We start from the raw sequence: 24418 nt of genomic DNA, 5'->3' as shown, positions 1-24418 counted from the left end.
GCGGCTGGGAACTGGCAAAGGAGTCCATCGGACCAGTTTTCTTGGAGCCCATACTTTTTTTCTTGCTGCGGCCCATGTGTCAGCCTTGTTGGGTTGCGTTGGGTGCACCCACGTTCTGGCACCCTGTGATAGGCAGTGATTGGCAATCGTTGGCACTCAGGAGTGTGGCGTATACCGCTGATGAGTGTATAAGAAAAAGGCACCAGGGCACCCACCTTATGATGTTACTGCCGGGCCCCAGCGGGTGAACGCAACCGGTCCACCTCCGTCGACAAGGCCCGACCCGGCGGTCGGTCAATGGTCAATCCGCAGGGCAGTATACGAGCAGGGTAACAATCCTGATGAAAAGGGCAATGTTCCATCCAGATCAGGAGTGCGGTGTATATCCAGAAGAAGGATCGAGGGCCAACAGGATATATCCAACGGCAACCCAGAAAGGAACGGAGCGCGGCCCCCCCCGCCCCCCCCTTCCGGCCTGTGCACGAGCCAGCACCCCCGGTCGTCGCGCGATTTCTTCTGGAGCCGTGGGCCGGATATGCCTCCGTCGCGTTCACGGTATACGTTTGCAGTCCGATATCTCAGGATTGATCTGGCGTTCCTTCGTGAAAATCAGTGGAGTGATGCTGCAGGCTCTTCACCTCCAAATGCAGGTGTTCATTGGCGCATAGGCGGCCCCGAACAGGATTAAATTATAATAGGATATGTTACGGGCCGGAGCTCTCCCCTCAGGTGGCCATCTTCGTCGTGCGCAACAGCGCCCCCCTCTTAAATACTATCTTTAGGTCATAGGTTTTGACAGATTATGGATCACTCCCCTTTGGTAAGGATTAGTCAGAGAACGCATCCAGCCCTAGGGTTACGACGTGGTTCCTGGAATCCCAATCGCAGCTTCACAGTGGAATACGAAGGGCTGAGAGCAAGGAAATATGGACTTTCACTCCCGGTTTTCCCTGTGAAGAAACTGGGTCCAGCCCACTTACGGGAAGGGTATGTGAGAAACCCGAGGGTGTCCTCACACCTACTCCCCTGGGATCCTCTTTTCAGGGGGACAGGGAAAGGCCATTGCTTTTGGATCCTGACCCTGGGATGGAGATGCGAGCGAGGACCACCTGGGTGGAGGGTACTTGGGGATTGGGAGAGGATGCCCACAGGCGAGACGGTATCCCCCTTTCCCTTGTACAAATACATCTCACTCTTCCCCCAACCTTTATAGTTTTTTTTACTCTTCTCCACTGACATACACTCCAACTGTATCGCATTCAGGTTCCTTTAAGAATGCGACATGGAAAAGGTGACTGGGGTAATGCACACTACTATAGTACTGAGACTAGGAAGATGCCTGGAAATGGTCAGGCATGTTTTGTTAATTGTTGTAATGAGTGTAATGAGCATCAGGCCAACTACTCACACTTGCAACCTATCAGGAGGCTACAGGTGCTTAAAGGAAGGCCCAAGCACGAGTTCGGGGAGAACCTGCCTGGTGAGACAGTGGCAGCCGTGTGGCGAGGAGCAGGCTGGAACAGGATTGGCACAGAGGACGCTGTGTGCTCCTAGGGGAGCGGGCGGTGGGGAGAAGGTGCCGCAAGCGAGCAGGCCGCCAGATGACCAAAACACCAACAGTTGCCGGTGTTATGTTTTCCCTGTTGGAGCTGGGGAACACAGAGCTCCTGGTTGCCGCGGAGCAGAGAGTCGAATGAAGAGCAGTATGAAGCTGCCTGACAAAGCAGAGCAGCTCCAGTGAGTATGAGAGAGAATACTTGTACCGGAGTGCTCTGGGGCGCATGGGAGATAGTGTGTTGCCATGCAGGTGAAAGACGCTTCACAAGAGGGTTTGGAACCAGAGGGAAGAGAGAAGGAACTGTGAATGAATTACCAAGTGACTTTTGAAATGAGAATGAAGAATGAAAAAGGTGCCAAGTATGAAGGAAAATACCACGACCAATATTGAAAACTAAACTACAGAAATTATATGAAAAGCATGTAAAAGTGTGGCACAGCTAGAAAACAAATATGTGCCATGTTAAAAGAAGTTGAAATGTGTTGCAAGCAATAAAGAACAAAGTGAAAGAGGTTATGAACTGACAGAGGCACATGTGAAAGACAAATTCTGGAACTTGAAAAGGCAAAGTGAATGCAAGGTGGAAGAGAACATACACCTTCAATTCAGTTGAATGCAAGTTGTGGCAAAGCAAATAGACTGTCAGTATACAAATAGTGATGAAGCCCCAAGTAGCCAGAAAGCGGAAAAGAAACCACAACAGATGTTGAGTGCCAACACTGGTGTTTGGTGGGAAACTAGTGTTAATCAAGAAGGCCTAATGAGTATTACAAAGTACCAAGGGTTATCGGTTTGCGTGACCTGTAATGGGTGGACTGTGTGGTCAGACAACTGTGCCTAGACCAAGTAGTCTCAACCTAAGAAGAGCCAAGAAAAGCCTGAAGACAAAGGCTGTGTGATATAATTGCTGAAGTGGAAAAAAGCATTTTTGGTACGAGTTGAAAGGAGTACCAGTGGAAATTGACAATATTGCTGAAAACCAAGAGACTGGAACCACGTGGAACTGTGTTCATCTTGGGCAAGGGAGCCTCTGAGATATTCTGGAACTGTGTTGATCTTGGGGAAGAGAACCCTGAGACATTTTGGAAGTGTGTTACACTTGGGGAAGAGAACCCACAATTCGGTTTTCTTTGTGGAACTATTTGAACTTGGGAAGGAGAAGCTGACCCAATCCCAAGCTGGAAGAAGCTCAGAACTTTATTCTGAATACTGTTTATTTTGGTGCTGCCATCCCTACTCATTGTATGTTTCTAAGTGTGAAGGCAAGAATAGGTTTTGGACATGAACAGACTTTGAAGTTGAGCTCACTGACAAAGATGATCTTTAGTTTCTTTAGGTAGGGAATTCCCATCTTATTTTAGGGCAAGATAGGCCTTGATCCAGCCAGACAGAAAAATTAAATTCCTTTTGTTCAGAAATGTCATCTGCCGTCTCTGTCTTGCTTCACGATGCCTTCACTCTTCAAGACAATAGTTAAATTATCCACAAACTGTTTTTTGATAAACCAAAAATACTTTGTCTTCATACATCAAGTCAGTATGCAATATAATTATTCTCTTCTCTGAAGACCACCCACTTTTAATGATATCACATATCTTCTTTATAAGCAGCGGGTTTTTTTCAGGATGGTTTTACAATAGTTCATATACCACTTTCTTTCCACCACATTGCAGTGGTTCAACCCATCTTCTTCCTGGTTCACTCACCTGCCAGGGACTTATCGCCAATTGTCCCTTTCTTGGCATACTCACCTGTCAGGATAAAAATCGTACTACTACCAGTACTTGTGGTGAGGTTTTCTTCAAACATTACACACTTCTGTCCTCACTGGGGAAAGTTAAATCAACAACTGTTTCATGGATATGTCTTGATTAACAACAACCACAAGGGGTTTATAACTTCTAAAATGATATTTCTCCCCCCCCTTGATGACTGTTACAAGGAGGGTTTCCATTCTGCCATCTTTGGTTTTCTTAGGCAATGTAGGTTATAATCTTTTACAAGTGATCTGCATTGAATCACATTCACTGACTATACTTTCCATTTTTGGCTTTGGCAACGGTGGTAACAATATTATTTAACTTGATATCTCTCTCAAGAGTTGTTCCCAAATTGCTTTAATTCAATAGTTTGGTATTCAAACGCTTTGTTTTGAGCAAACTGTGTTTCAGAGCGCCCTGGTGTTATGTGATAAAGGCTGACTCACCAATCTTTCTGCGAGTCTCCGATGCTCCAGGCAGGTTTGCACAGGTGTCTGAGAGCTACGGTAATGTTCCTGTTGCTCATGCCTCCTGTAGTTGGACCTTTCTCTGCTCCACTTGCACTCCGGTGAATGGGACGCACGAGCAGCACGCAGGACCAGGAGAGCTTCTCTCCCCTCCTCGGGAGAGCTAGTCTTTGTACCGCTACCCACTGAGCATCTCTGCATTATACAGGACGCAATACCTCTGCCACTTCCTCAACACTGTGTCCTGCTTCCAATACAGCAGCAGCCCTGTCACCCATTTCTTCCTCCTGCTGCTCCCACTGCTTCTCCTTACTGGCCCACACCTGAAAGGACTTTAAATGTTTAAAGGTCCTACTCAGGTGTGGGTCATTACAACCACTAGACGGCATACAAAGACTGCATACACAGTTTTGTAACAGTTTTGTAACTCTAAGGTCTTCGTCTCACTGCTAAAACCATCATGGGACTTGAAGTCCATAATGTTCATATTTCTTAAGATTATTCAATTTACTCTGTTTAAGTGATTAAATCAGATGTACATTTAGGGGAAGTTCAAAAGGAATTAATGGTTGTTTGTGATTTCATAATTTAGACATAACAGAGAATTATAACAATTAGAAGTAGTATTAACTCCCTGACTTTTACATATTTTGTTTCAATTATAATTGAGTACTGTCAGTCACAATAAGGTATTATTCCTGGGCGAGTCCTTTCTTTTAGTTCTTTTTCCCCCCCCCGTTGTCAGAACGCTTGGAACCAGTTTATTGTGACCAATGCAATAATGAACAATATCATTTTCTCCAATCGGAGTCCTGTTGCAGAGTGCCAACTGTAAATATTTGCGATAGCTCTTAGAAATTAGTTACACTGATACATGAACACTTTTTCAAATCTGTTCCGTTAAATTTTCCAATAGTTCTATTCTTTTCTTTTTCGAATGTACCTTCCACAAGTTATGCGTTCTGGATCTCCTCCATTCCAAATCATGAGCACATCATCTATATACCGTCCCCAATATGAGTTCTCAACTGGTTCACCTATCTAACCGCACCTTTGCGGTTTCCTGGGGCGGCTCCATTTCCTCCTCCTATTCTCTCAACTACGGTGTCAACCAAGGCTCCGTACTCGGCCCCTTCTCTCTGTGCACCTCTCTTCTTGCCCCAATCATCTCTTCCATTTGTGTATCACACCACTTCTACGCCGACGACACCCAGCTTTTCCTCTCCTTCTCATCTTTCACCCATGACACCCATCATAAACTCGCAACCTGTCTCTACCATCAAATCCTGGATGTCTTCCCACGTTCTCACCTTGAACACAGACAAAACTGAAGTTTTATTCTTTCCTGCTAATACCCTTCCTCCTCCTATTTCTATCCTCTTCCCTCCCATCTCCCCCTCTGCCCGCAACCTTGGTCTTTAGTTCGACACGAACCTCTCCTTTACTCACCACATCTCCCTTACCTCATGAGCCTATCGTTTCGATCTATATAATATACGGAAAATCGTCCCTTCCTTACCTTCCACGCCACTAAACTACTATTGTCCTCTCTAATCTTCTCTCGGCTTTTCTACTGCTCTGTGCTCCTCTTCGGCCTCCCTTCTTCACATCTAACCCCTCTGAAATCCAATTACCATTCTGCCATCCATTCTCTCCGTCTTCTCTCCCACCATGACTATCTCTTCTCCCCTCTCCTCACTCGGATGGCCCTCCTTTCACTCCCAACTCAAATACAACTTCCTTTGTCTGGTCTTCAAAATCTCTCTATGGACTTGCCCACCCTACCTCTCCTCCCTCCTCCTACTCTCCCCCTCGTTCTCTCCGCTCTGCTGATCACTTCCTACTCACTGTTCCCCCTGCACCTTGTGCACAATCACGTTTCCGCTCCTTCCAACTTCTCGCTCCACTTCATTGTAACCTTCGCCCTCTTCCTCTCCGTTCCATCACCTCTTACTTACTCTTCCTTCCGCACGTCTCTAAAATCCCACCTACTCAAATCACCTGCCGGGCAGTCCTCTACTGCCATCCGGCGCAAAGTTACCTTACAGACTACTTCACGTTCAATTGTTCTTTGTATTGTTATTCTCTGCCTCATGATTCATGAATAAGTACTACTTTGCTTTGTAATTTTTTTTTGTATTTTAATCTAAGATTTTTTTACAAAGGGTGATTTTTTGTTCATCTGTATTTGTCTATCTTCCTTTCTTGAGTCTCTATGGAGCTGTCAGCAGAGCAGTTGGTTTATTGTGGTAAGGAAGTTGGTGAGGTACAAGACGCCACCAAGTCTGCTGAGGCCTGAAAGGTTTCTTGTAAGCTGCGTAAGATGTTGTAGGCTGCCAACAGCCATGGGGTCTTGTCACCCACTACTATCCTTGCCCAGCAAAGTGCTTCATCCTGCAGCACGCAGTCTGAGAAAATATGTCTCAGATAAGGTGATCTTAACTTCAAAGTTCCAGGACAAGACAGCAGCAAGTGGCGGATAGTTTCCGTTACTTCCGTTTGTCCACAAAATCTGCAGGCGTTAGTTGTTGCGCGCCCCCGTATGAATAGGATCTCGTTTGTATGTAACAAGTTCAACCTTGCTCTTAGTAGCAGGGACCTTTCTTGCTTGGACGGGAACTGTTTGATGAACGGTTGAAGCTTGTTCAATTTGCGAATGGTCCCCGGCAAGTGTCTCGTTAGCTTGTTTGAGGCGGCTTTCTCAGCTGTTTTAATCCAGTTGAGTTCCTTCACTCTGTTCAGTACTTTTACTGGGTTGTTATTGAGAGTCTCTATGTCAGATGAAACTTCTTGGAGGATTTCCTTGATCCGATTTGACCAGCTGTTTAACATCTTGCAATTTTGGTCATTTATTTCTTGTAGGATCAGATGGTATTTTCCACAAGTTGGCATTTCCGGTAGAGCATTATAGAGTTGAATCTTACTGATCCCTCGAGGGAAAGTAAACTAAGTTCTTGTCTTATACAAGCTATAGGCACGCATTTTGGATGCCCCAGGATAGCCCGCCAGAACGTTGCCTCTAGGGTAGGCCAAAGCGATGAAGGAATGTTGGGCATAGCGTCGGCTCCGTAAACTAGGGTTGGGACCACCTTCATTTTGTAAAAATTGATCAACTGGATCAAGGAAAATCGCCCAAATTTTCTCTCAATGGCTTTGCCTTGTGCCGTGAGTTTTCTTGCTTTGAGATAAGAATGCAAAATCTCCTAAAAGACATTTTTGGAGTTGTCCAGGATAACGCCCAGATATTTAAATTCCGCCACCTTTTCAATCTGGTTCTTGTTCAGCACTAGTTTCGTTTTTGCGTTGATTTTGGCGTTTTTGGACAAAGACATAGGTTTGGTTTTCTTGTCGTTTATCTCCAGGTTGTTTCTTTCCATGTATATCTGAAGGTTGCTCAGCTGACGTTGCAGTTCTATTGGTGTATAATCTAGGAGTATCACGTACCAGTATTGCTTTGTAATGTATCACTTGTTCTATGTAAAGCGCTTTGGCTAAAAGCGCTATATACAATCCAATAAGTACAAATATATGATGTTGTTCACATTGAAGGACCTGTGTAACCAGGCATGGTTAAGTTCATAGTGTCCCATGAATAAATTTGCATAGCCCGGCGCATATTTTGCACCCATAGCCGTCCCTTGTTGTCGATACATTACTCTGTCAAAGGTGAAGATGTTGTTCTCCAATACAAATTTCAATATTTTCAGCATCATTGTATTTTGATTTGTGTACGAGATTGACATTTTCAAGAAAAACTCTGTACTTTCTATACCTTTCTCATGCTTTATGCTTGTGTATAGAGGAACCATGTCTAGAGTGACAAATATATAATTGTTTTCCCAGGGAATCTCTTCTAAATGTTGAATGACGTTCTTGGTATCCCTAAGGAAGGATGCTAAACTTATTGCCAGTGGTTGCAAGTGTACGTTGATGTATTGAGAGATCCTCTGTTAGGGACCCTATCCCATTTATTATCGGGCGACATACTGGGAAATGTGTTGTAGTCTTTATGACTTTTCGGAACGAAGTATATAATTGCCATCACTGGGTTTGTCACACCCATATATGCCATTTCTTGTTCATTAAGGAACCCTTCATTGAACCAATCTTGACTCATCGTTTTCCATTCAAATTGTAGTTCTGGTAGTGGGTTTTTACCAGGAAATTGATACCAATCTTTGTTGTGACTTAAACCTTCAATGGAATTAATTATAAACCAGGCAGCAGTACCACATGAAAAAACAGTCATAGATAGGACGATTGAAAGAAAAACAGAAAAGCTCAATTTACCAGATTCAACCTTTAAAAACTATCAGATCCTTGATGAGTACATATTAAATTTCACTTGTGGAGTCCAACAAGTATCTTGTGTTTCTCCTACACTGTACAATGTGTTTACAAAGCCGCTCTTTGATATATCTGGTTGTCTCTTACACCAACTATGCTGACGACACTCAGATACCATCACAGGCGACCATGTAATCGACTCTAAAGTACTCAATGATGAAAAAACGGAGTTACTTGTCCTTGGCTCACACATCAAACTCTCTAAACTAGACCCTGCCTACAAAAACATTTACTATTGATGGGAATATTACCAAAGTGTCTAATGTCACAAAAACACTAGGTATTTACCTTGATTCGACATTATCCCTCACCAGACAAACGAATGCTGTTGTATCTGCTTCGACTTATACCTGCAAACTTATCAGCGCCTGCAGACCTAAACTTGTAGTTGTCCCTTTCTTACCCTGTAACCTATTTACTTGTCATTCATGTACGTACTGCTAAGAAATACCTCTGGCCTTACGACTGATAACTGCACTACCCTTGCTAGAACTATCATGGCTAAAATTGATTATTGCAACACCCTCTACCTAGGGAGCAGCCAAAGAAACATCAATAAGCTACAAGTAACACAGAATAGCATATCAGGGCAGCACTGAACATCCCAAGGAGACTACACATCTCGGACACAAGACGCAATTTACACTGGCTTCCTGTCGCTCACCAAATATCCCTCAAAACCCTTGCCCCAATTTACAAGGCCCAAGCCAACCTGGCCGCTGACTACCTTGCCAACCGCTTCACACGGCACACAACCACCAGACCCCTGATATCGGCACATGTCCACACACTTACTGTACCTAGCTTCAAGCTGCAAAAGGCCGGGGGAATCAAGTTTCCCTGTCCTCGCGGCCAAACTCTGGAACACAATACCTTCCACACTCAGAGAGGAACCGCCCTATCACTCTTTCAAGAACAAAACTAAACTCTGGCTCTATGAGCTTGACGCGTCAGCCTCGTCCACCTAACCACCTTTGCAACGTGTCGATGTCGGCTTCCATGGACATCTTCTGCATTGTAAATCTCCATGTATTTTTGTATTCCAGTAAACTTGTAGTTGTCCCTTTCTTACCCTGTAACCTACTTGTCATTCATGTACGTACTGCTAAGAAATACCTCTGACCGTTTGTAACTATATACATGTCTAACACGCACCGACCTAAGAACTGTTTATTCATTGTTAAGACTTGATTTTTCCCCAGGGAAATTTGTACCTGTATGTAACCTTTACTCCTCAAGTTATGCGCCCAGATGCCGCAGGGCCAGGTGCGCAATACAAATAAACACAAATACTAAATAACTAAAAACAAGGAAACAGAACCTTTATTCGTGATGAGATGGATTATAAAAATGGCAGAGTCTATACATTCCACAGAAATAGGACGCAAAAATCGATTGGAAAGCTAAATATAAAGTTCTAAAAACAACCAATTTAGGAACACCAACAGAGACATCTGACTCAGAGACCAACAGTAAAAGTGACAAGGGACCTGTAGAGAATCTGGTACATCTACAGAAATACCCATTATGTCCACAGCCAGTAATGAATGCCCTTTTTTAGAAGAACTTCGGAGGCACAAGAAAAGCACAAGGCAGAATCCACAACAGCGGAGTGCAACTGAGACAGGAGTAAGAAAACAAACAAATGTAAATACTTTGATAAAACCAAGAGGGGAAAGGGGGGAGGATCACAGAAACATAGGAGAAAATTTAAAAAGGATGAAAACAAGATCCTAGAGACAAAATCTGGTCCTCAACCTCTCAGGTTTTCCAATTGACTCAGATCTAACCACATCATTGAATAAAGGACTGACATTTAGCCAAACAAATAAATCGGAGTACTTCCACATACAAGTAGACATATTCAAATTCTGTAGAAGGCTAAAATTAAGAAATATTCTGAGGAAACAACGTCCAAAAGAAAAGAACAAGGATAAGTAAAAGAAATCACAGGCTTATCAGTGGAATTGGTGGAAAACAGTCGACCTATTAATGAAGAAGAAAGTTTCACAACTCAAAGTTTTATAGAAGAACAAGCATTTATAAATAGACAGTTATCAATCAGAGGAAACAACCCTCAAACCTACATCAAAATTCATGCCGGTTTTGGCAGAAAACAATGCAGTGGATATTTTCCAGAAAGTAGTCAGCGAAGAGCCTAGGTACAACTACCTAACCAATAAGAAAGTAAGAATATGCATCATAATTGAACTTTCAAAAGAAAAGCAAGCTTTAGATAAATTAGCAAATAATGCAGACAGTCACCAAGATGGCAGACAAAGGAGGAAATGTTGTCCTTATGAACAGGACAGACTATGTGAAAGAAGGGAATAGACCTCGTAACAACAACGATTGGTATCAAATGCTTGATAAAAACCCACTACCAGAAGTACAATTGGAATGGAAAAAGAGTCAAGATTGGTTCAATGAAGGTTCGCTTAATGAAGAAGAAATAGCATATATGGGTGTGACAAAACCAGTGATGGCAATTATATACTTCCTTCCGAAGATACATAAAGACTACAACACATTATATGTCGCCCGATAATAAATGAGATAGGATCCCTAACAGAGAGGATCTCTCAATACATCGACATACACTTGCAACCATTGGCAACAAGCGTAGTATCCTTCCTTAGGGATACCAAGCACGTTATCCTTAGGGATAGCCAGAACGTCATTCAACAGTTACAAGAGATTCCCTGGGAAACTAATTACATATTAGTCACTATAGACGTGGTTTCTCTATACACATGCATAAAGCAGGAGAAAGGTTTAGAAAGTACAACATTTTTCTTGAAAATAAGGTCAATCTCACACACAAATCAAAATACGACACTGAAAATGTTGAAATTTGTATTTGAGAACATCATCTTCACCTTTGACACAGCAATATTTGCACCGTTTTATGCATGTATTCATGGGACACTATGAACTTAACCATGCCTGGTTACAAAGGTCCTTCAATGTTATCATCATATTGGGGACGGTATATGGATAATGTGCTCATGATTTGGAATGGAGGAGATACAGAACTCAACTTGCAGTGCATTCGGAAATGAAAAGAATAGAATAGAAGTATTGAAAAAATTAAAGGAACATGTTTTAGTGTAACTAATTTCTAAGACATATCGAAAATATTTTGTTTCAATGTTTACCATTAGTGTTTTCACACTTTATGTCTTGAGATGGTCTGGGAGCGGAGGCTGTACTATGACAACAATCCATCAGATATTCAGGAATTAGGGAACCCTCACCCTCAGAAGAGGATGAATATTGTGTTTGCCCTGACAAAGTCCTCACATTCCCTTGATGGCCTTCTCCCATGTGATCCACCTGGCTAATACATCCCCAAGGTTAGAATCAGGTAGCGGTTGCCTTCCCCTGGCCACATGGGAGGAGACTTTAGGCTGGGAATTCTGTGAGGATTCTGCAAGATTCATCACACTGGCCTCATGGGAAGGGGCTTCCCCCATAGAAGCCGTGACATTCTGGGATTCATCACAATGCCCATTTGCCAAAGAAAGTACGTAACTAGACATTAACCTTTAAACGCCACAATGGAAATGGTATTCCCCAATCTCAACTCAAAACATGGCATTGTACATCATAAAATGTCCAGATGGAAATAAATAAACAAGTTGCATTAGAAATATGGTCAACCTTGTTTCATCATTTTATACTGCAGAGTTCTGCAACCTGTGGCACTCAGATGTTTTGGGCTACAGCGCCCATGACACCTCACCACTGCTTAAGCTTGCATTGCCGAGGGTAGTTTTAGTCCAAAACATTTGGTGAGCCAAAGATTGCAGCCTCCTATAGAGATTGTTTACAGTGCCAAAGGCATGTGCTGTGCTATATTAAAAAGATGTTATACTGCCCCCATCACCACTGTAGAGGTTACAAGAGTAAGTCATGCCAGGTGGGTGGTGTATGCTGGTCAGTCCGAATAAAAGTTGCCAGCACCTCTGCTTTATGCCATCTATCTTGAACCCTTGCTATAAGCAATCCGGGAGTTGGGGGAAATCCAGGGAGTGACATATGTGGGGGGTGGGGAAATGAGCAAGGGAGGGGCAGCATAAGGTAGCAACCTTTGCAGACTGTATGTTGTTGGCAGTGTCAACTGTTGATCACTGAGAGGGGTCTTGGAGACACTCAAGGAATTCGGGAGGTTGGCGAGATTGAAAATGTAGATTGGGAAATTGAAAGTGTTGAATTGGATGATTAGGGGGATGGAGAAGGATGAGCTTCAGGAGACCTTGCCTTTCCTTTGTAGCCCCAAAGGGCTAAAGTATCTGAGGGGGAGGATATCACCCACCAGAGACATGTAGTATATAGCTAATTTCCCCACCCTATTATCCTCAACAGAAAAGTAATCCCTCCTTCGTTGGCACCCTAGCAGTGTCTTGGATGGGGCGAATAGCCGCTTTAAAAAGATTGTCACCCTTCCAAGACTGCTCTACGCGTTCCAGGCTCTACCAGTCGGAATCCTGACAATTATTCTTTTTTTAGAAATACAAAAGCTAACCAGGATCGTTGTGTGGAAGGGGAAGAGAACACATCACATGCAAACTCGTCCTAGCTCCCACGGAGGAAGGGGATATAGGATTCCTGAACTTTCAAGCATATTATGAGGCTTCCCAGATACATATCAAGGAATGGTTTACAGATAAAGGGGCGAAGCCATGGGTGGAAATGGTCAGAGCGGTGGTCAGGCACTCATTGAGGGATGTCCTATGGATACCGAAGGGAGATAGAACCTCTCATATGTACCTTATTAAGGTAACAAAGCTGGCAGCAGATACGTGGGACAAGCGGACCTCAAAATATGGTATTGCAACATTCCCATCGCCCTAACACCATTATTTAACAAATCCCAGTTTTCACCGGGAATGGAGCTGGGCACCTTCGATAGTTGGCAAATGGGGGCGGGGGTATGACATAGGCTGAGAAACATGTACAAGGGGGAGGATGCAGAGACATTTATAGAATATAAGGAAGGGTTTGCAATAGGTGAGAGTCTGCTGTGTTTTCAAATAAGACACTGGGTCTCAAACAGATCAAAAAGGCAGCTTCACGCCCCTTAATCCTGTTTGAAATCTACATCACTACACAAGATGAGGCAAGGGGTTTGATCTGAGGACTATATAGGATCCTGACTGATCCAGGACCCCAACCTCATTGGGCGTACATGGAACGATGGGAGGCGACCCAGAGGAGGGAGATTTCACAGGATAGGTGGGAATAACTGAAAGGACATTCCTAAACTAGCGACGTCCACACAACTACAGGAAATGTGGTACAACTTTATGTTTCAATGGCACTACACACCAGACAAACTTTTGAAAATATTTCCAGATGTGTTGCACAACTACTGGAGGCGCTGTGGGGAATTGGGAACCTGGTCTCATTTGTGGTGGAATTGGCCCAAGTATAAGTGTTTTTGGAAAGAGGTACAGGAAGCACAAGGGCTAGCATTCAGGGATGGGATTAGGGAAAAACATGAGGAGGTAGTGTTGGGAATGGAAAAGGGGAATCAAGAGGGGGGGCTCCAAGGCAAGACGCAAGGCACTGATAATCTTGATTTTAGCTGTTATGTTATTAATTGCATAAAGATGGGAGGGCGGGTGTGGGGGACGGACGCCCACAGTACAGGACTGGCTGTGGAAATTTGGGGAGTTTATGGTCCTGGAGTGGGCCAATTAAGCCCGATGTTTCTCACTTTTCAAGAGACTGGAGTGATGTTTTGACTTTTCTGAGAGGAGATTACAGTCAATGGTGCCCCCAAACAATGAAAATGTTGTACTTTTGTTAAGACTTCTGCAATGCTTACCGAAAGCATTGTTTTTCAGGGATCGGCTTGTCTCACCTGGGAGAGGGTGGGGATGGGGAAGAAGGGAATAATTTAGAGAGATGTAATGTTCTATTTACCGTTTGTGCTGGCTCTTCAAAACACAAATAAAAAGAATTGAAAAAATAAAGTTACCAGCGCCAACAAATAAATAAGTGACAATATGCTCCTTAATAAAGAGGAGCTGGTATCTAAAACACAATCCACATGAGCGGTCTTAACGAGAACGTGGAATGGATTCTGGAAAAAGTAAATCCATATGGTGCATGCTACAATCGAATCGCCAATGCAACAAAGCAATCCGAAACTGGACAACGCAGAGAAACAAAACACTCAACCTCAAACACCATCTAACATTATAATAAAAGTCCAGTTGTATCTTTGTCCTATATTGTTGTGTGATGCAGTCATCGCCTGGTGTCACCGCTAGAAGGAGCCGTTGCCTTAGAATACAGTGTTCCTACTGTGATGAAAACCTGCACTTTGGCCTGTGTAAATGAGCTTTCCCAATAGTAGAATAAGATTAACCCAACAGATCAACCCAACACACAGAAAAAGACTCAAGACGTCCCTCCGAATAACCCTACTAAAACTCTGCAATACTCTGCATACCTGCCACCCAGCACTGAAGAAACAAGACCCATAACTTTGCCACAAAAACAAAAAATGCTAAATATGAGTACTCTACGGACTCTCCAGAACACCCAAGTTGCACATAAAACACCAGCATGCAACCACCCACAAAGTCGATCCACTAAAAACATACTAGCACAGATTGACAGTTTTTTCGGAACTGAAGCAACCAACAGCACAAAGTTATGTTGCGCTTTTCCCTCTCAATCCCACTAACTAACCCACCCCAATCCCCGCCCCCCCTTTTTCAAATCCGTCTGGGTACCTGGAGACCATGAAAATGGCAGCAGTGCACTGTATAAATGGTATGATATTTTATTTATTGTAACTTACAATAACATGATGCCTGCTACAATCGAATCTGAAAAGACAGGAGAAAAGAAACAAAGAACCAACTCCCACAATGCTCTGGTAGCCTTTTAAAACAGCATCCATCATCCATGCGTACCGTTTTTCTTTTGAGCACAAAAGCGTGTCCCTCAATCAGCCCAGTAAACAACAAATATAGAGCCACATTAAAAATGTATTTTTTAAGGATACAAAATTGGTATAGAATATAATACTGTATGTAAGTTGTGTTAAAAAGAACAGGTTGAAGTGCTTTATTTCAGAAACAGTAAAATCAAGTCTAGCTCCAAACTAATTGGTTTGTTAACCAAACAAAAACCACATTGATATGGTTACAATTCTTTTGAGAGGGGTTCCCAGACTAATGACAAGTGGGACCCATTAAAAAAAAATACAAGCGTGCATAACAATAGCGGCAGCTGTGATAAAGACTTCATTTGTCAAATGCACTGATATGAACTATATCTTATTTAGGTTGTCACCTGAAAAAAACCATGTTACACCTCAACACAAAGCATTAACATTTCCCCTTGAGGAATTTCTAGCATGGTAGTAAAGAAACAGGATGTCATAGATCACCTTCACTTTAATTGTGCGGTTCTAAAGGACTGCTAGTAGATCAGTGGATTTGCATTTTCAGTTAACATTTTTTTTAAAAACTGAAAGTGTGTGGGTGGGGTATACTGTTATAGAGTCAAATCTGTAACAAATAGTATAGTCATATAATCAGTGGTGATGTCGGCACACCCCAGAGGTGTAGTGTGCAGAGGTGGCGATTAGGGCTGTGTTTGGGCATCTTCTTGGCCCATCTGCAGGAAATCGGTGGCCTGAATTCAGAAATACCCACAAAGAACATCCAGACCGAAGGATATCTCTGCCAAAGGAAGGAATGGGTTTGGCTCTCGGGTTATCATAGCAGAACATAACTCTATGTTTGAGAAAACGGAACTGATAAAGGATAGTAGTATCTTGATCCAAAAGAAATCAAGAGCATGGTTTTTGTTTTAATCTTGCCTGCCTGAGGCTATGATCTTTAAGTACTCCAGAATTCCTGACCCTCAATTCTGCAAGCACCATTAGATCTGTTAAAACTCTCATCCCTCGGGTTTTTGAGATCGAAATGGGATAGAAGGGGTGGTGACTACTACCAGACAGCCAGTAGGAAACATTTCTGGGAGACACTTTAATGCATAATGTAGCATAGGTGCTTTGATCAAGGCAAAACAAAGCTACTTCAGCTTTTTGACCAACAGATTTCCATATCACTTACTGTTGCCTCATCATTGGGATATTGACACAGTTCGCAGCAGCCACAGCAGCAAACGGGACCCAGCGTGCTACCAATGGGGGAGCTCTCTGTAAGCATAAGAAATTAGGACAGTTTATGCTTTCCATCAATCATGATGCCTGGGTTCCAACATGTAACAAAATAAACCTATTAGTGATAGTAAGGACAAAAGAACGCAAGGGCAAATGTTGCAAACTACGTAGACTGTTTTCATATCATTCAGAGCCTTGCAATAAGGAGCACACCTGTTCATTTTACTCCCAAAAAAGAAAATCTGCTCAATAGACCCAAGTAAAAAAAGGGAACAAAAGGTTTCACAGTAATGGCTCCATAAAACACACCACAAAGAGGAGCTCTGCAAAAATGTTTCATGATCTTAAAGTGGCTTGAAAATACAATATCCAATTAAAATAATCCACAGAAATGCAGCGACTGACTGAGAAACATGTTCCTTGTAGTTTTATTTGTATTTATTTGAAGAACGGGGATGTCAATTCAGATTTGACACATAGTAGCACAATTATAGGTAGCAGAGGCATTCCCAGGAAGGGGGGTGCCTGTACAACAGCACAAAGATGAACACAAGTGGTGAGCCAGTTGATGAGGTTGTCATACAGTGGGACATAACCAGGGACAAAACACACAGGTGACTTAGAAAAGGTTGTATTAACCTGGCGCAGAGGCGGGGGAAAGGAGGGTGGGGGGAGGGGGGCGTTTGGAATCAGTGCCGCAAACTAAACAGGAGTACTGTGCAAATATCCAAAATTACATTATTAGGTGGCACTGGTAGTAGTGGACAATGTATGGAATGGTTGCTTCACAGACATCAATCCCCTGTACAATTTTGGGGGCAAATTCAATTAAGGTTGCTTTTGTAAATTCAGGGCACTCTACTCCCAAACCCTTCTTTATGATTCAGGCAAAATGATAAAGCATGGGGTACAAGAAGTCCATTATATATTTGTGAAGAAGGGCTGAACCAGGTTTCTGTGCCACCGAAGATACTGAAATGTTATTCCTTCACAGGGACTATTAATTTCACATAGTAGAAAACTCGTGACCTGCAGTGGTTACAGCTGCATGGCTGATCTTGCTGTGCTGGACGCTAGTAGAAGGTTGCTAGTTGGGCATTTTGAACAGAACTCCCTGATCATGGCACTCCCTAGTGGTAAATTGCTGCATCTTTAGTTGTTGCCTAAATAGGAGTTTTAACAAGTAATACACTGTGAAACATACACTGAAAAGCCCCAGGATGGACCCTAGGCTGTTAGGCTCGAAAGCTACATAGCTAGATCAGTTTGCTCTGCTTCCATTAGCAGCACTGTGGGTACATTTCAGCTGGAGCAGGAAGCCTGGCACAAACGATCATCAAGCTCAGGGGTGCACCTAGACTAACTTTTAAGGGGCTTGAGGAGGGGGGGGAACTGGGGGGACGGGCTAACCCTTCAAATGTTGGGAGAGGCGCTAACATCAGACTGGGGGAGAGATACCCATTTGCGTGGGGGCATCTAACTCCTTTACACATTCCAATGAGACCATTCTGGTGAAGACTCAATGTTACAGGCAGTTAACTCTCTCCTTCACGCCTGAAAACACACACTAAGGACTGCTGTGAGAATGAACCGTCTCCTGCCCCAATCCCACCCTTCCATCCATTCACTCCCTCACTCCCCTGGCATTCAAATACTAACATCACGATTTGAATTTCCTAAAAATGTATATGAATGGAGGTGCTAACAAAGAAACGTTTACATTCGTAATTGCCGAGCCTTTGTTAACTGTGCAGCTGAATCATTTTATGTCTGTGTCGTGTCCTGCCATGGCTCTGTGGGCAGCCAGGTCAAGTCAATATAGTCCAAAATGCCCGCAGAAACAGAACTGCTCCTTCATGCTCCACCCACCCCACTCCCCCCCCCCCCCCGGCCTTTACCCTCCCCCTCTCCCCCTGCTAACTCTCTCAAACTGAACTATCCACCAACCACAAGGAGACATTTACCGTTACTGTTAAACGTTTTATGTTAATGTTGTTTATTGTTTAATTTATCGGCTGGCTTCATATTGATGTGACCATATTATCCGCATTTGGCAACTACTGTCACACTGCTGTTGTACCTATAACAAATGCCAATAAAGACATTTAAAAATAAATAGTCCAAAATGCCAAGAGGCGGCATGAAGAGCTAAAGCCCGAGCTGCCCAATGACCATTGCGCCAATGATTCAAGCTGCAAACTGCCGTGGGGCAAAGCACTCCGTGATGAGATCTTTTGGGGGAAAGCATTAATTGAAAACATACCAGATTAGGAATCGGGTGCTTATTGGACTAGGTTTTCCCTGCCTTTTCTCCCGACCTCCCTCATTCTCACCCTCTCTGGAGACACTTTTGAATCTTGCATGAGCGTGACACAAGCAACCGAAAACAAATGGTTAAGGCAAGACTTCATCATCCCAGCAATTACAGGTATGTTTAAAACATTCGGGCATTGGTTGCCTAGAGACATTCAACGTTGCTTGTTGCGAGCTGGAGAACAATGTGAGATGCTGGTATACCAACAGGCGCTCTTAAGATCAATAAATGCAAAATGATGTACCTTGGTGTAGAGGTTCAGTCCTACTGCTGTTGCCAGTGCAGTGCTTGTGGCGGTCACATAGGCCACCCCGATTTGTCTAAGGGATAATTACAAAAGTTACACGTTAATAAATTGTTAAACGATGGAGAACACATACACTGACTTTGATGCCATTATAATGTCGCCTCTATTCATAAAGCATGAGACACACATCTGGTTGAGGTCCCATAAATGAAAACCGCACTCTAAGGTCCTCAGAGCAACAGGATCCACTAAGTGACTGTGGAACAAAAATGTACACTTTGGACACCAACAATGTAGAGACCAAATATTCAGAGATCAGATTTCTACAAACGAAGTCCATGCAGTATGCACATGTGTAACCTGCCGTCTAAGGGAAGTCAGGGCAAGATGGGTGCAGAATCAAAGAAGCCCATCGCGAACAGCTGTACACGGGTACATCAAGTGGTTTTAAACGGCATTTGCCACCCATCATGTCCTTCTGTACATTTAAGGTGGGAGTGGACTGGGGACGTCACCATGCATTACAACACCAACACTATTGTTTTGAGCGGTTCAAACGAAAAAGCACTCCCAAATCACTGACACCTGACTCATAACAGGTCGATTCTCGTGCCTGTGGAGGTCTGGCCATCGCCTTCCAATGTGTTAACATCTTCACTGACCGAGTACACACAACGCTGTGCAGAGGTTTCAACGGACAACTTAACACCCAGGAACATAGAATATTTAATCTTTAAGGCAATGCAACTTCCCTTAAAAGTACCAGAATAATAAGTGATGAGGCAACTTAAAAAGACATAGGCGGAGTCAGGCTGGGGTTGAGAGGGCTAAATCCCTGCTACTGTGAGACAGCAGGCATCACTCTGCTGTGAAGCCCAGCCCCGTGCTCATCCAGCGAAAGCCTGGGAAAGCATTTCATTTACTTACTTTCAAACTTTAAGATGAGAAAACAGAATACAGTCAAGTCCCACGATAAATTCGGTCCAGTTGTACACAGCTCTTCAATCGTTTCCTTCTCATGCCCTCATCCCAACTAACTACCTGACTTTACTCATCCCTACCACCACTGAATGTTCTATCATACTTCAAAGCCATGAACTATCGCAGTTGGCGCTATACAAATGCAAGATTGCATAATATAATATTAACGTGACTGCAGCAGCAGCAAACCTACAGAAGCAGAGGACAAAAGTCTGCCCAGGTGGTATCACTATATCCTATGCTGAAGCTAAATGCTTAACTGCTGGGCTCCGCTTTTAGATCCCCGACGCCTCCAATATCTAGCATTGCTTTGTTTAACTATAATACGCTGCAAGAAGCATCAAATTGGCCAAAAGAAGGAGTAATATCTGTTCAACGGCCTATGCTCAGGAAGGGGGGGGGGGAGGGTTGAGCCTCATAACTCGATTTTCTCGGGTTCAGTGCATAGTTGCGGGTTGGATTTCTTCATGGTCTGTGTGGACCTGTCGCAGTAAGGCTGGTTTCACAGGGTCTTTGCCGTGATGAGGTGTATGGCCCCACTTACCACCAGCTTTTAAAAAGGACATCCAGGCTTCCCCTCACGCCCATGGTACAGTAATGATTCCAACGCCACAGAGAACAGAACGTCAATCGATTGCGGCCTGCATTGTAAATATGGATGAAATGTAATCATGGACCATAACTTGCACTCTCCTTACAAGCAAATGGGCGAATCGGCCAGTATACCTCTAATAGGCTCAACTCTGTGCCATATTTAGGATAGAGTAATTTTGCACTTTGCTCTTAAATTAAGAGAATATATATATTTTTTAAAGGGCGAACACTATCCAGCGATTAGAAATAATTAAAATGTCAATAAAATGCTATTCCACCACTACATTTTGAAGTCATTCTTAGGTGAACCCCTTTGCAGAACAATTAGAGTTTGATCGTTCTAGCGATTTATTTTCTACAATGTAAAACAGTCCCCATAAAACAACAATACGTTTTAAGATTTGTTGACGGTCAATGCTAATAAAGAAGGTTATTTTCAATTCTCTCTGCCTTTTGACTACCAATAATATACACCAAAAATAATTGTTTTTATATAGCGCTTCCAGTTTCCTCCAGCTTCTAAGCTAAGCAATAATGCGTTTTATTATTACCTAATTTTTAATGCTACTCATTTTTTTCCTTCTCTGAAGGATGAAAGGCTGAGTCAACCCTGCTACATCTTTGAACTTTCAAAGCACAAGCTGCCCTCACGCCAGACAAGCTATTTCCTCGCACGGTACACCCCCCCAACCCCCCTCCCGACTTTTATGACATGCATTACTCACCATAATAGCATTTCTGATTATTGTATCTGCTTAGATTCACACGTTGTGCATATAGTCCAACATCTAGTGGTAATCACAGAGTATTGCATCTTTCTTTCAAAGATCGAAAGGGGATGTCGAGATGGGCGTGACTAACACTATCTGTGACAAGTAGAGTACCCAAAATCTCTCACATGTCGAGGTCCCTCCGATTGTGCTTTTTCGGCCGTGAGGGAGCCCTATAGTCAGTGTGAGTGAGTACAGAAGAGAAAATGTGTAAAATGGCTTTGTTCCTTCTACTACATGAGGCGAGGAAGGGTGCGTGCATGTGAATCTGAGCAGATACAATCATCAGAAATATTACGGCGAGTAATGCATGTCTTCTGATGCTTGTTAATCTGTTTAGAATCACAGACTAGCAACCAGTACCCAGGGATAGTGGTGGGATGTGCGAAAACAGTAGCAAAGAGATGACTGTGTATCTGGGTAGTGTTGTGTAAAAGGTGTGTACAGAACTCCAGGTTGCTGCTTTACAAATGGACTTGAGAGGAACATTTGCAAAGAATGCTATGGTAACCCCTGTGCCCAGAGTAGAGTGTGCTCTAGGCATGAAGGGCAGATCTCTCTTGGCAAGAGTGCAGCACAGTATGATGCAGTTTATGATCCACTTTGAAATAGCCGATTTAGCGACAGGGTCCCCTTCTCTACCAGCTGCCACTGAAACGAAAACCTTGTTTGTCTTTCTTAGGGGTTTGATCTTTTCCAAATAGATCACAGCTCTACTCATATCTAGTGTGTAGAGGCTTCTTTCTGCCACGTTAGTGGGGTTTTGGAAAAAGTAGTTCTATGAACTGGTTCGCATGGAACTTTGAAATTAATTTAGGCGCAACACGTGGGTGAGTGCGCAGGACCACCTTATCCTTGTGAATCGTGACGAATGGGTCTTGAACTGAAAGGGCCTGCAGTTCACCAACTCTCCTAATTGATGGGATAGCCACGAAGAAGGTGGCCTTGTATGCAAGTGCTTTAAGGCTAGCCTTGTGCATTGGGTCAAAGGGAGGCTCCATTAGTCTGTTAAGTACAATGTGCAGGTCCCACCCGGGAGCTTGGTTGGAAATAGGGGATGAGGTCTTTTTACCCCTTCCATAAATGCTTTAATTACTGGAATTTTCCACCACAAAAACTTCTGGGACATGGTGTATGCTGAAAGTGCAGCCAAGTGGACTTTTACGGAATTCATAACGAGGCCTGAAACTAGCAGGTGAGTTAGGTACGGGACAATATGTGTTGGTGTGCATTCAATAGGATTTATGCTTTTGCCATTACACCAGATGACAAAACATTTTAATTTGCTGGAGTAGCAATGTCTGGTGCCCAGTTTCCGTGCTTCCCCAAGTATGTCGATACATCACTGAGGGAGTTGGAGGCGCCTGAACTTTATGACCTCAGGAGCCAGGGTGCCAAGTTGAGCGTTTGGGGGCATGGATGTAGCGTCTCCCCCTTGTCTTGTGACAGCATGTTGTAAGGGCATGGCAGCTTCCTGGGAGGGGAGACGGACATTGCCATGAGATGGGATAACCAAGGTTGGCAGGCCCACATCAGGGCCACCAATATCAGCCTGACTGGCTCCTGGTGCATCTTGGGCACTATCCTGTTGAGCAGGGGAATCAGGGGAAAAGCATAGACAAATTTCCCTGACCATGTTATCCAGAGACCGCACCCCTTGGAGCGGTTCTAATGGTATCTGGAGGCATAATCTAGGCATTGTGCTTTCTCCAGAGTTGCGAACAAGTCGATTTCTGGGAAGCCCCAATCTGCAAAGACGTTGAGAACAATGTCCTCGTGCAATCGCCACTCTTACTACATGGGTAGTGGGAAGTTTCTACTGAGTACGTCTGCCAGAAGATTGAGTTCCCCTGGAACGTTTTGAGACAGGAGGTACATCTTGTGTTTGAGAGTCCATTTCCATATGTCCTGTGACAGTTTGGACAGCCCTGGAGAGTGAGTGCCCCCTTGCTTAAGTAATAAATGGCCGGAGTGCTTTCCGTGAGGACTAGAACTGTCTTCCCATTGAGGTGTTTTTGGAATGCCTTCTGGCCCTTGAACACTGCTAGCAGTTCCAATAAGTTCAAGTGGTTGGATGCTATCGCTGGGGACCAATGCTGTGCGCAGTCTGCTGAAGGAGATGAGCCCTCCACCCTGTCAGATGCGTCTGTGGTGAGAGTGGCTTCTACTGCAGGGGTGGTGAAGGTTTTCGTCCCATTGTCCGCTGGCCTGACACCATTGGCTCAAGAGTCACTCTTGCATAGGGCGCATGCGCAGACGTGCATGTGGAACTAGGTAGATGCAGTACGCCAGCATCCTTAACATGGCTTTGCGTACGGTCACCTCCTGACTGGCTACATAGTGAGGGATCTCGAACAGCATGTTTTGAACCCTCTTGTTGGAGGGAAAGACAAGGCAGTCTTTGGTCTGAATTAGAGCCCCCAGAAACTGACTTGGCTGGGGTCTAGACTGGGCTTTTTCTCGTTTATCGAGAACCCCAGGCTGAAGGAGATTTAGTGTCTTCTGGGTATTTGTTAGGCATGTTCTGGACAAATCCCCTGTTATGAGCCAGTCGTCGAGGCAAGGGTAGACTGGGATAGACTGCCTGCACAGGTGAACTACTACCACCAGTACCTTCGTGAACACCCGTGGAGCTGAGGCAATGCCGAAGGGAAGAACCTTGAACTGATAGTGTGTGTCTTCTATTCTATCATAAACCTTAGGTACTCTGTGTGCTGGTAACATTGAAATATGAAAGTATGCATCTTTCACATCCAATGTGTCCATGTAATCTCCCTGCATCAGCAGTGGGATTACTTCCTGCAATGTTTGTCATTCAAAATGTTTGCATATTTGTTCGCTGGGTGCAGGTCTAACACAGGGCACATGGTGAGATCCTTTTCGGGTACAAGGAAGTACACTGAATAAATACTCTGGTTTACCTGGTGAATGGGGACGACTTCTATGGCGCCTTTTTCCAGATTGATCTGCACCTCTTCTAGTAGGATTTGCAGGTGTGCTGGTGATAGGAGTCTGCTCTTTGGTGGGTGATATCGAGGTGGCCGGTGGAACTCAATGCAATAACCGTGGGTGTCGGTCTTTGGTACCCACTGGTCTGATGCGATCCCCTCCCATGCGTGAATGAATGACAACCGTCCCCCGAGTGGGGAGGCATGGGAGGGGACCCGGACGGGCCAGACACTTTGATGTTGAGGCTGGGGAGCCTCTTGAGGTGGGGTTTCAGTCTCT

The 24418-nt window shown here is 44.0% G+C and overlaps 1 protein-coding gene across 3 annotated transcripts in view; it reads right to left on the bottom strand.

The window, feature by feature from the left end:
• The window catches only part of SFXN2 (sideroflexin 2), a 327950-nt gene that overhangs the window by 155334 nt on the left and 148198 nt on the right, over positions 1-24418 (bottom strand). For all 3 annotated transcript variants that reach the window (XM_069611680.1, XM_069611678.1, XM_069611679.1), the window contains exons 5-6: positions 18843-18918; positions 16235-16320 (exon numbers count right to left, since the gene is read on the bottom strand). In XM_069611680.1, the coding sequence (XP_069467781.1) occupies positions 16235-16320; positions 18843-18918 (162 nt within the window). The remainder of the gene's footprint in view (positions 1-16234; positions 16321-18842; positions 18919-24418) is intronic.

The sequence above is a fragment of the Ambystoma mexicanum genome, chromosome 8 (assembly GCF_040938575.1).
Source record: "Ambystoma mexicanum isolate Mex_15411 chromosome 8, UKY_AmexF1_1, whole genome shotgun sequence".
NCBI lineage: Eukaryota > Metazoa > Chordata > Amphibia > Caudata > Ambystomatidae > Ambystoma > Ambystoma mexicanum.
The sequence above is the reverse complement of the archived record's forward strand: the minus strand, read 5'-3'. Positions and strand labels throughout refer to the sequence as shown.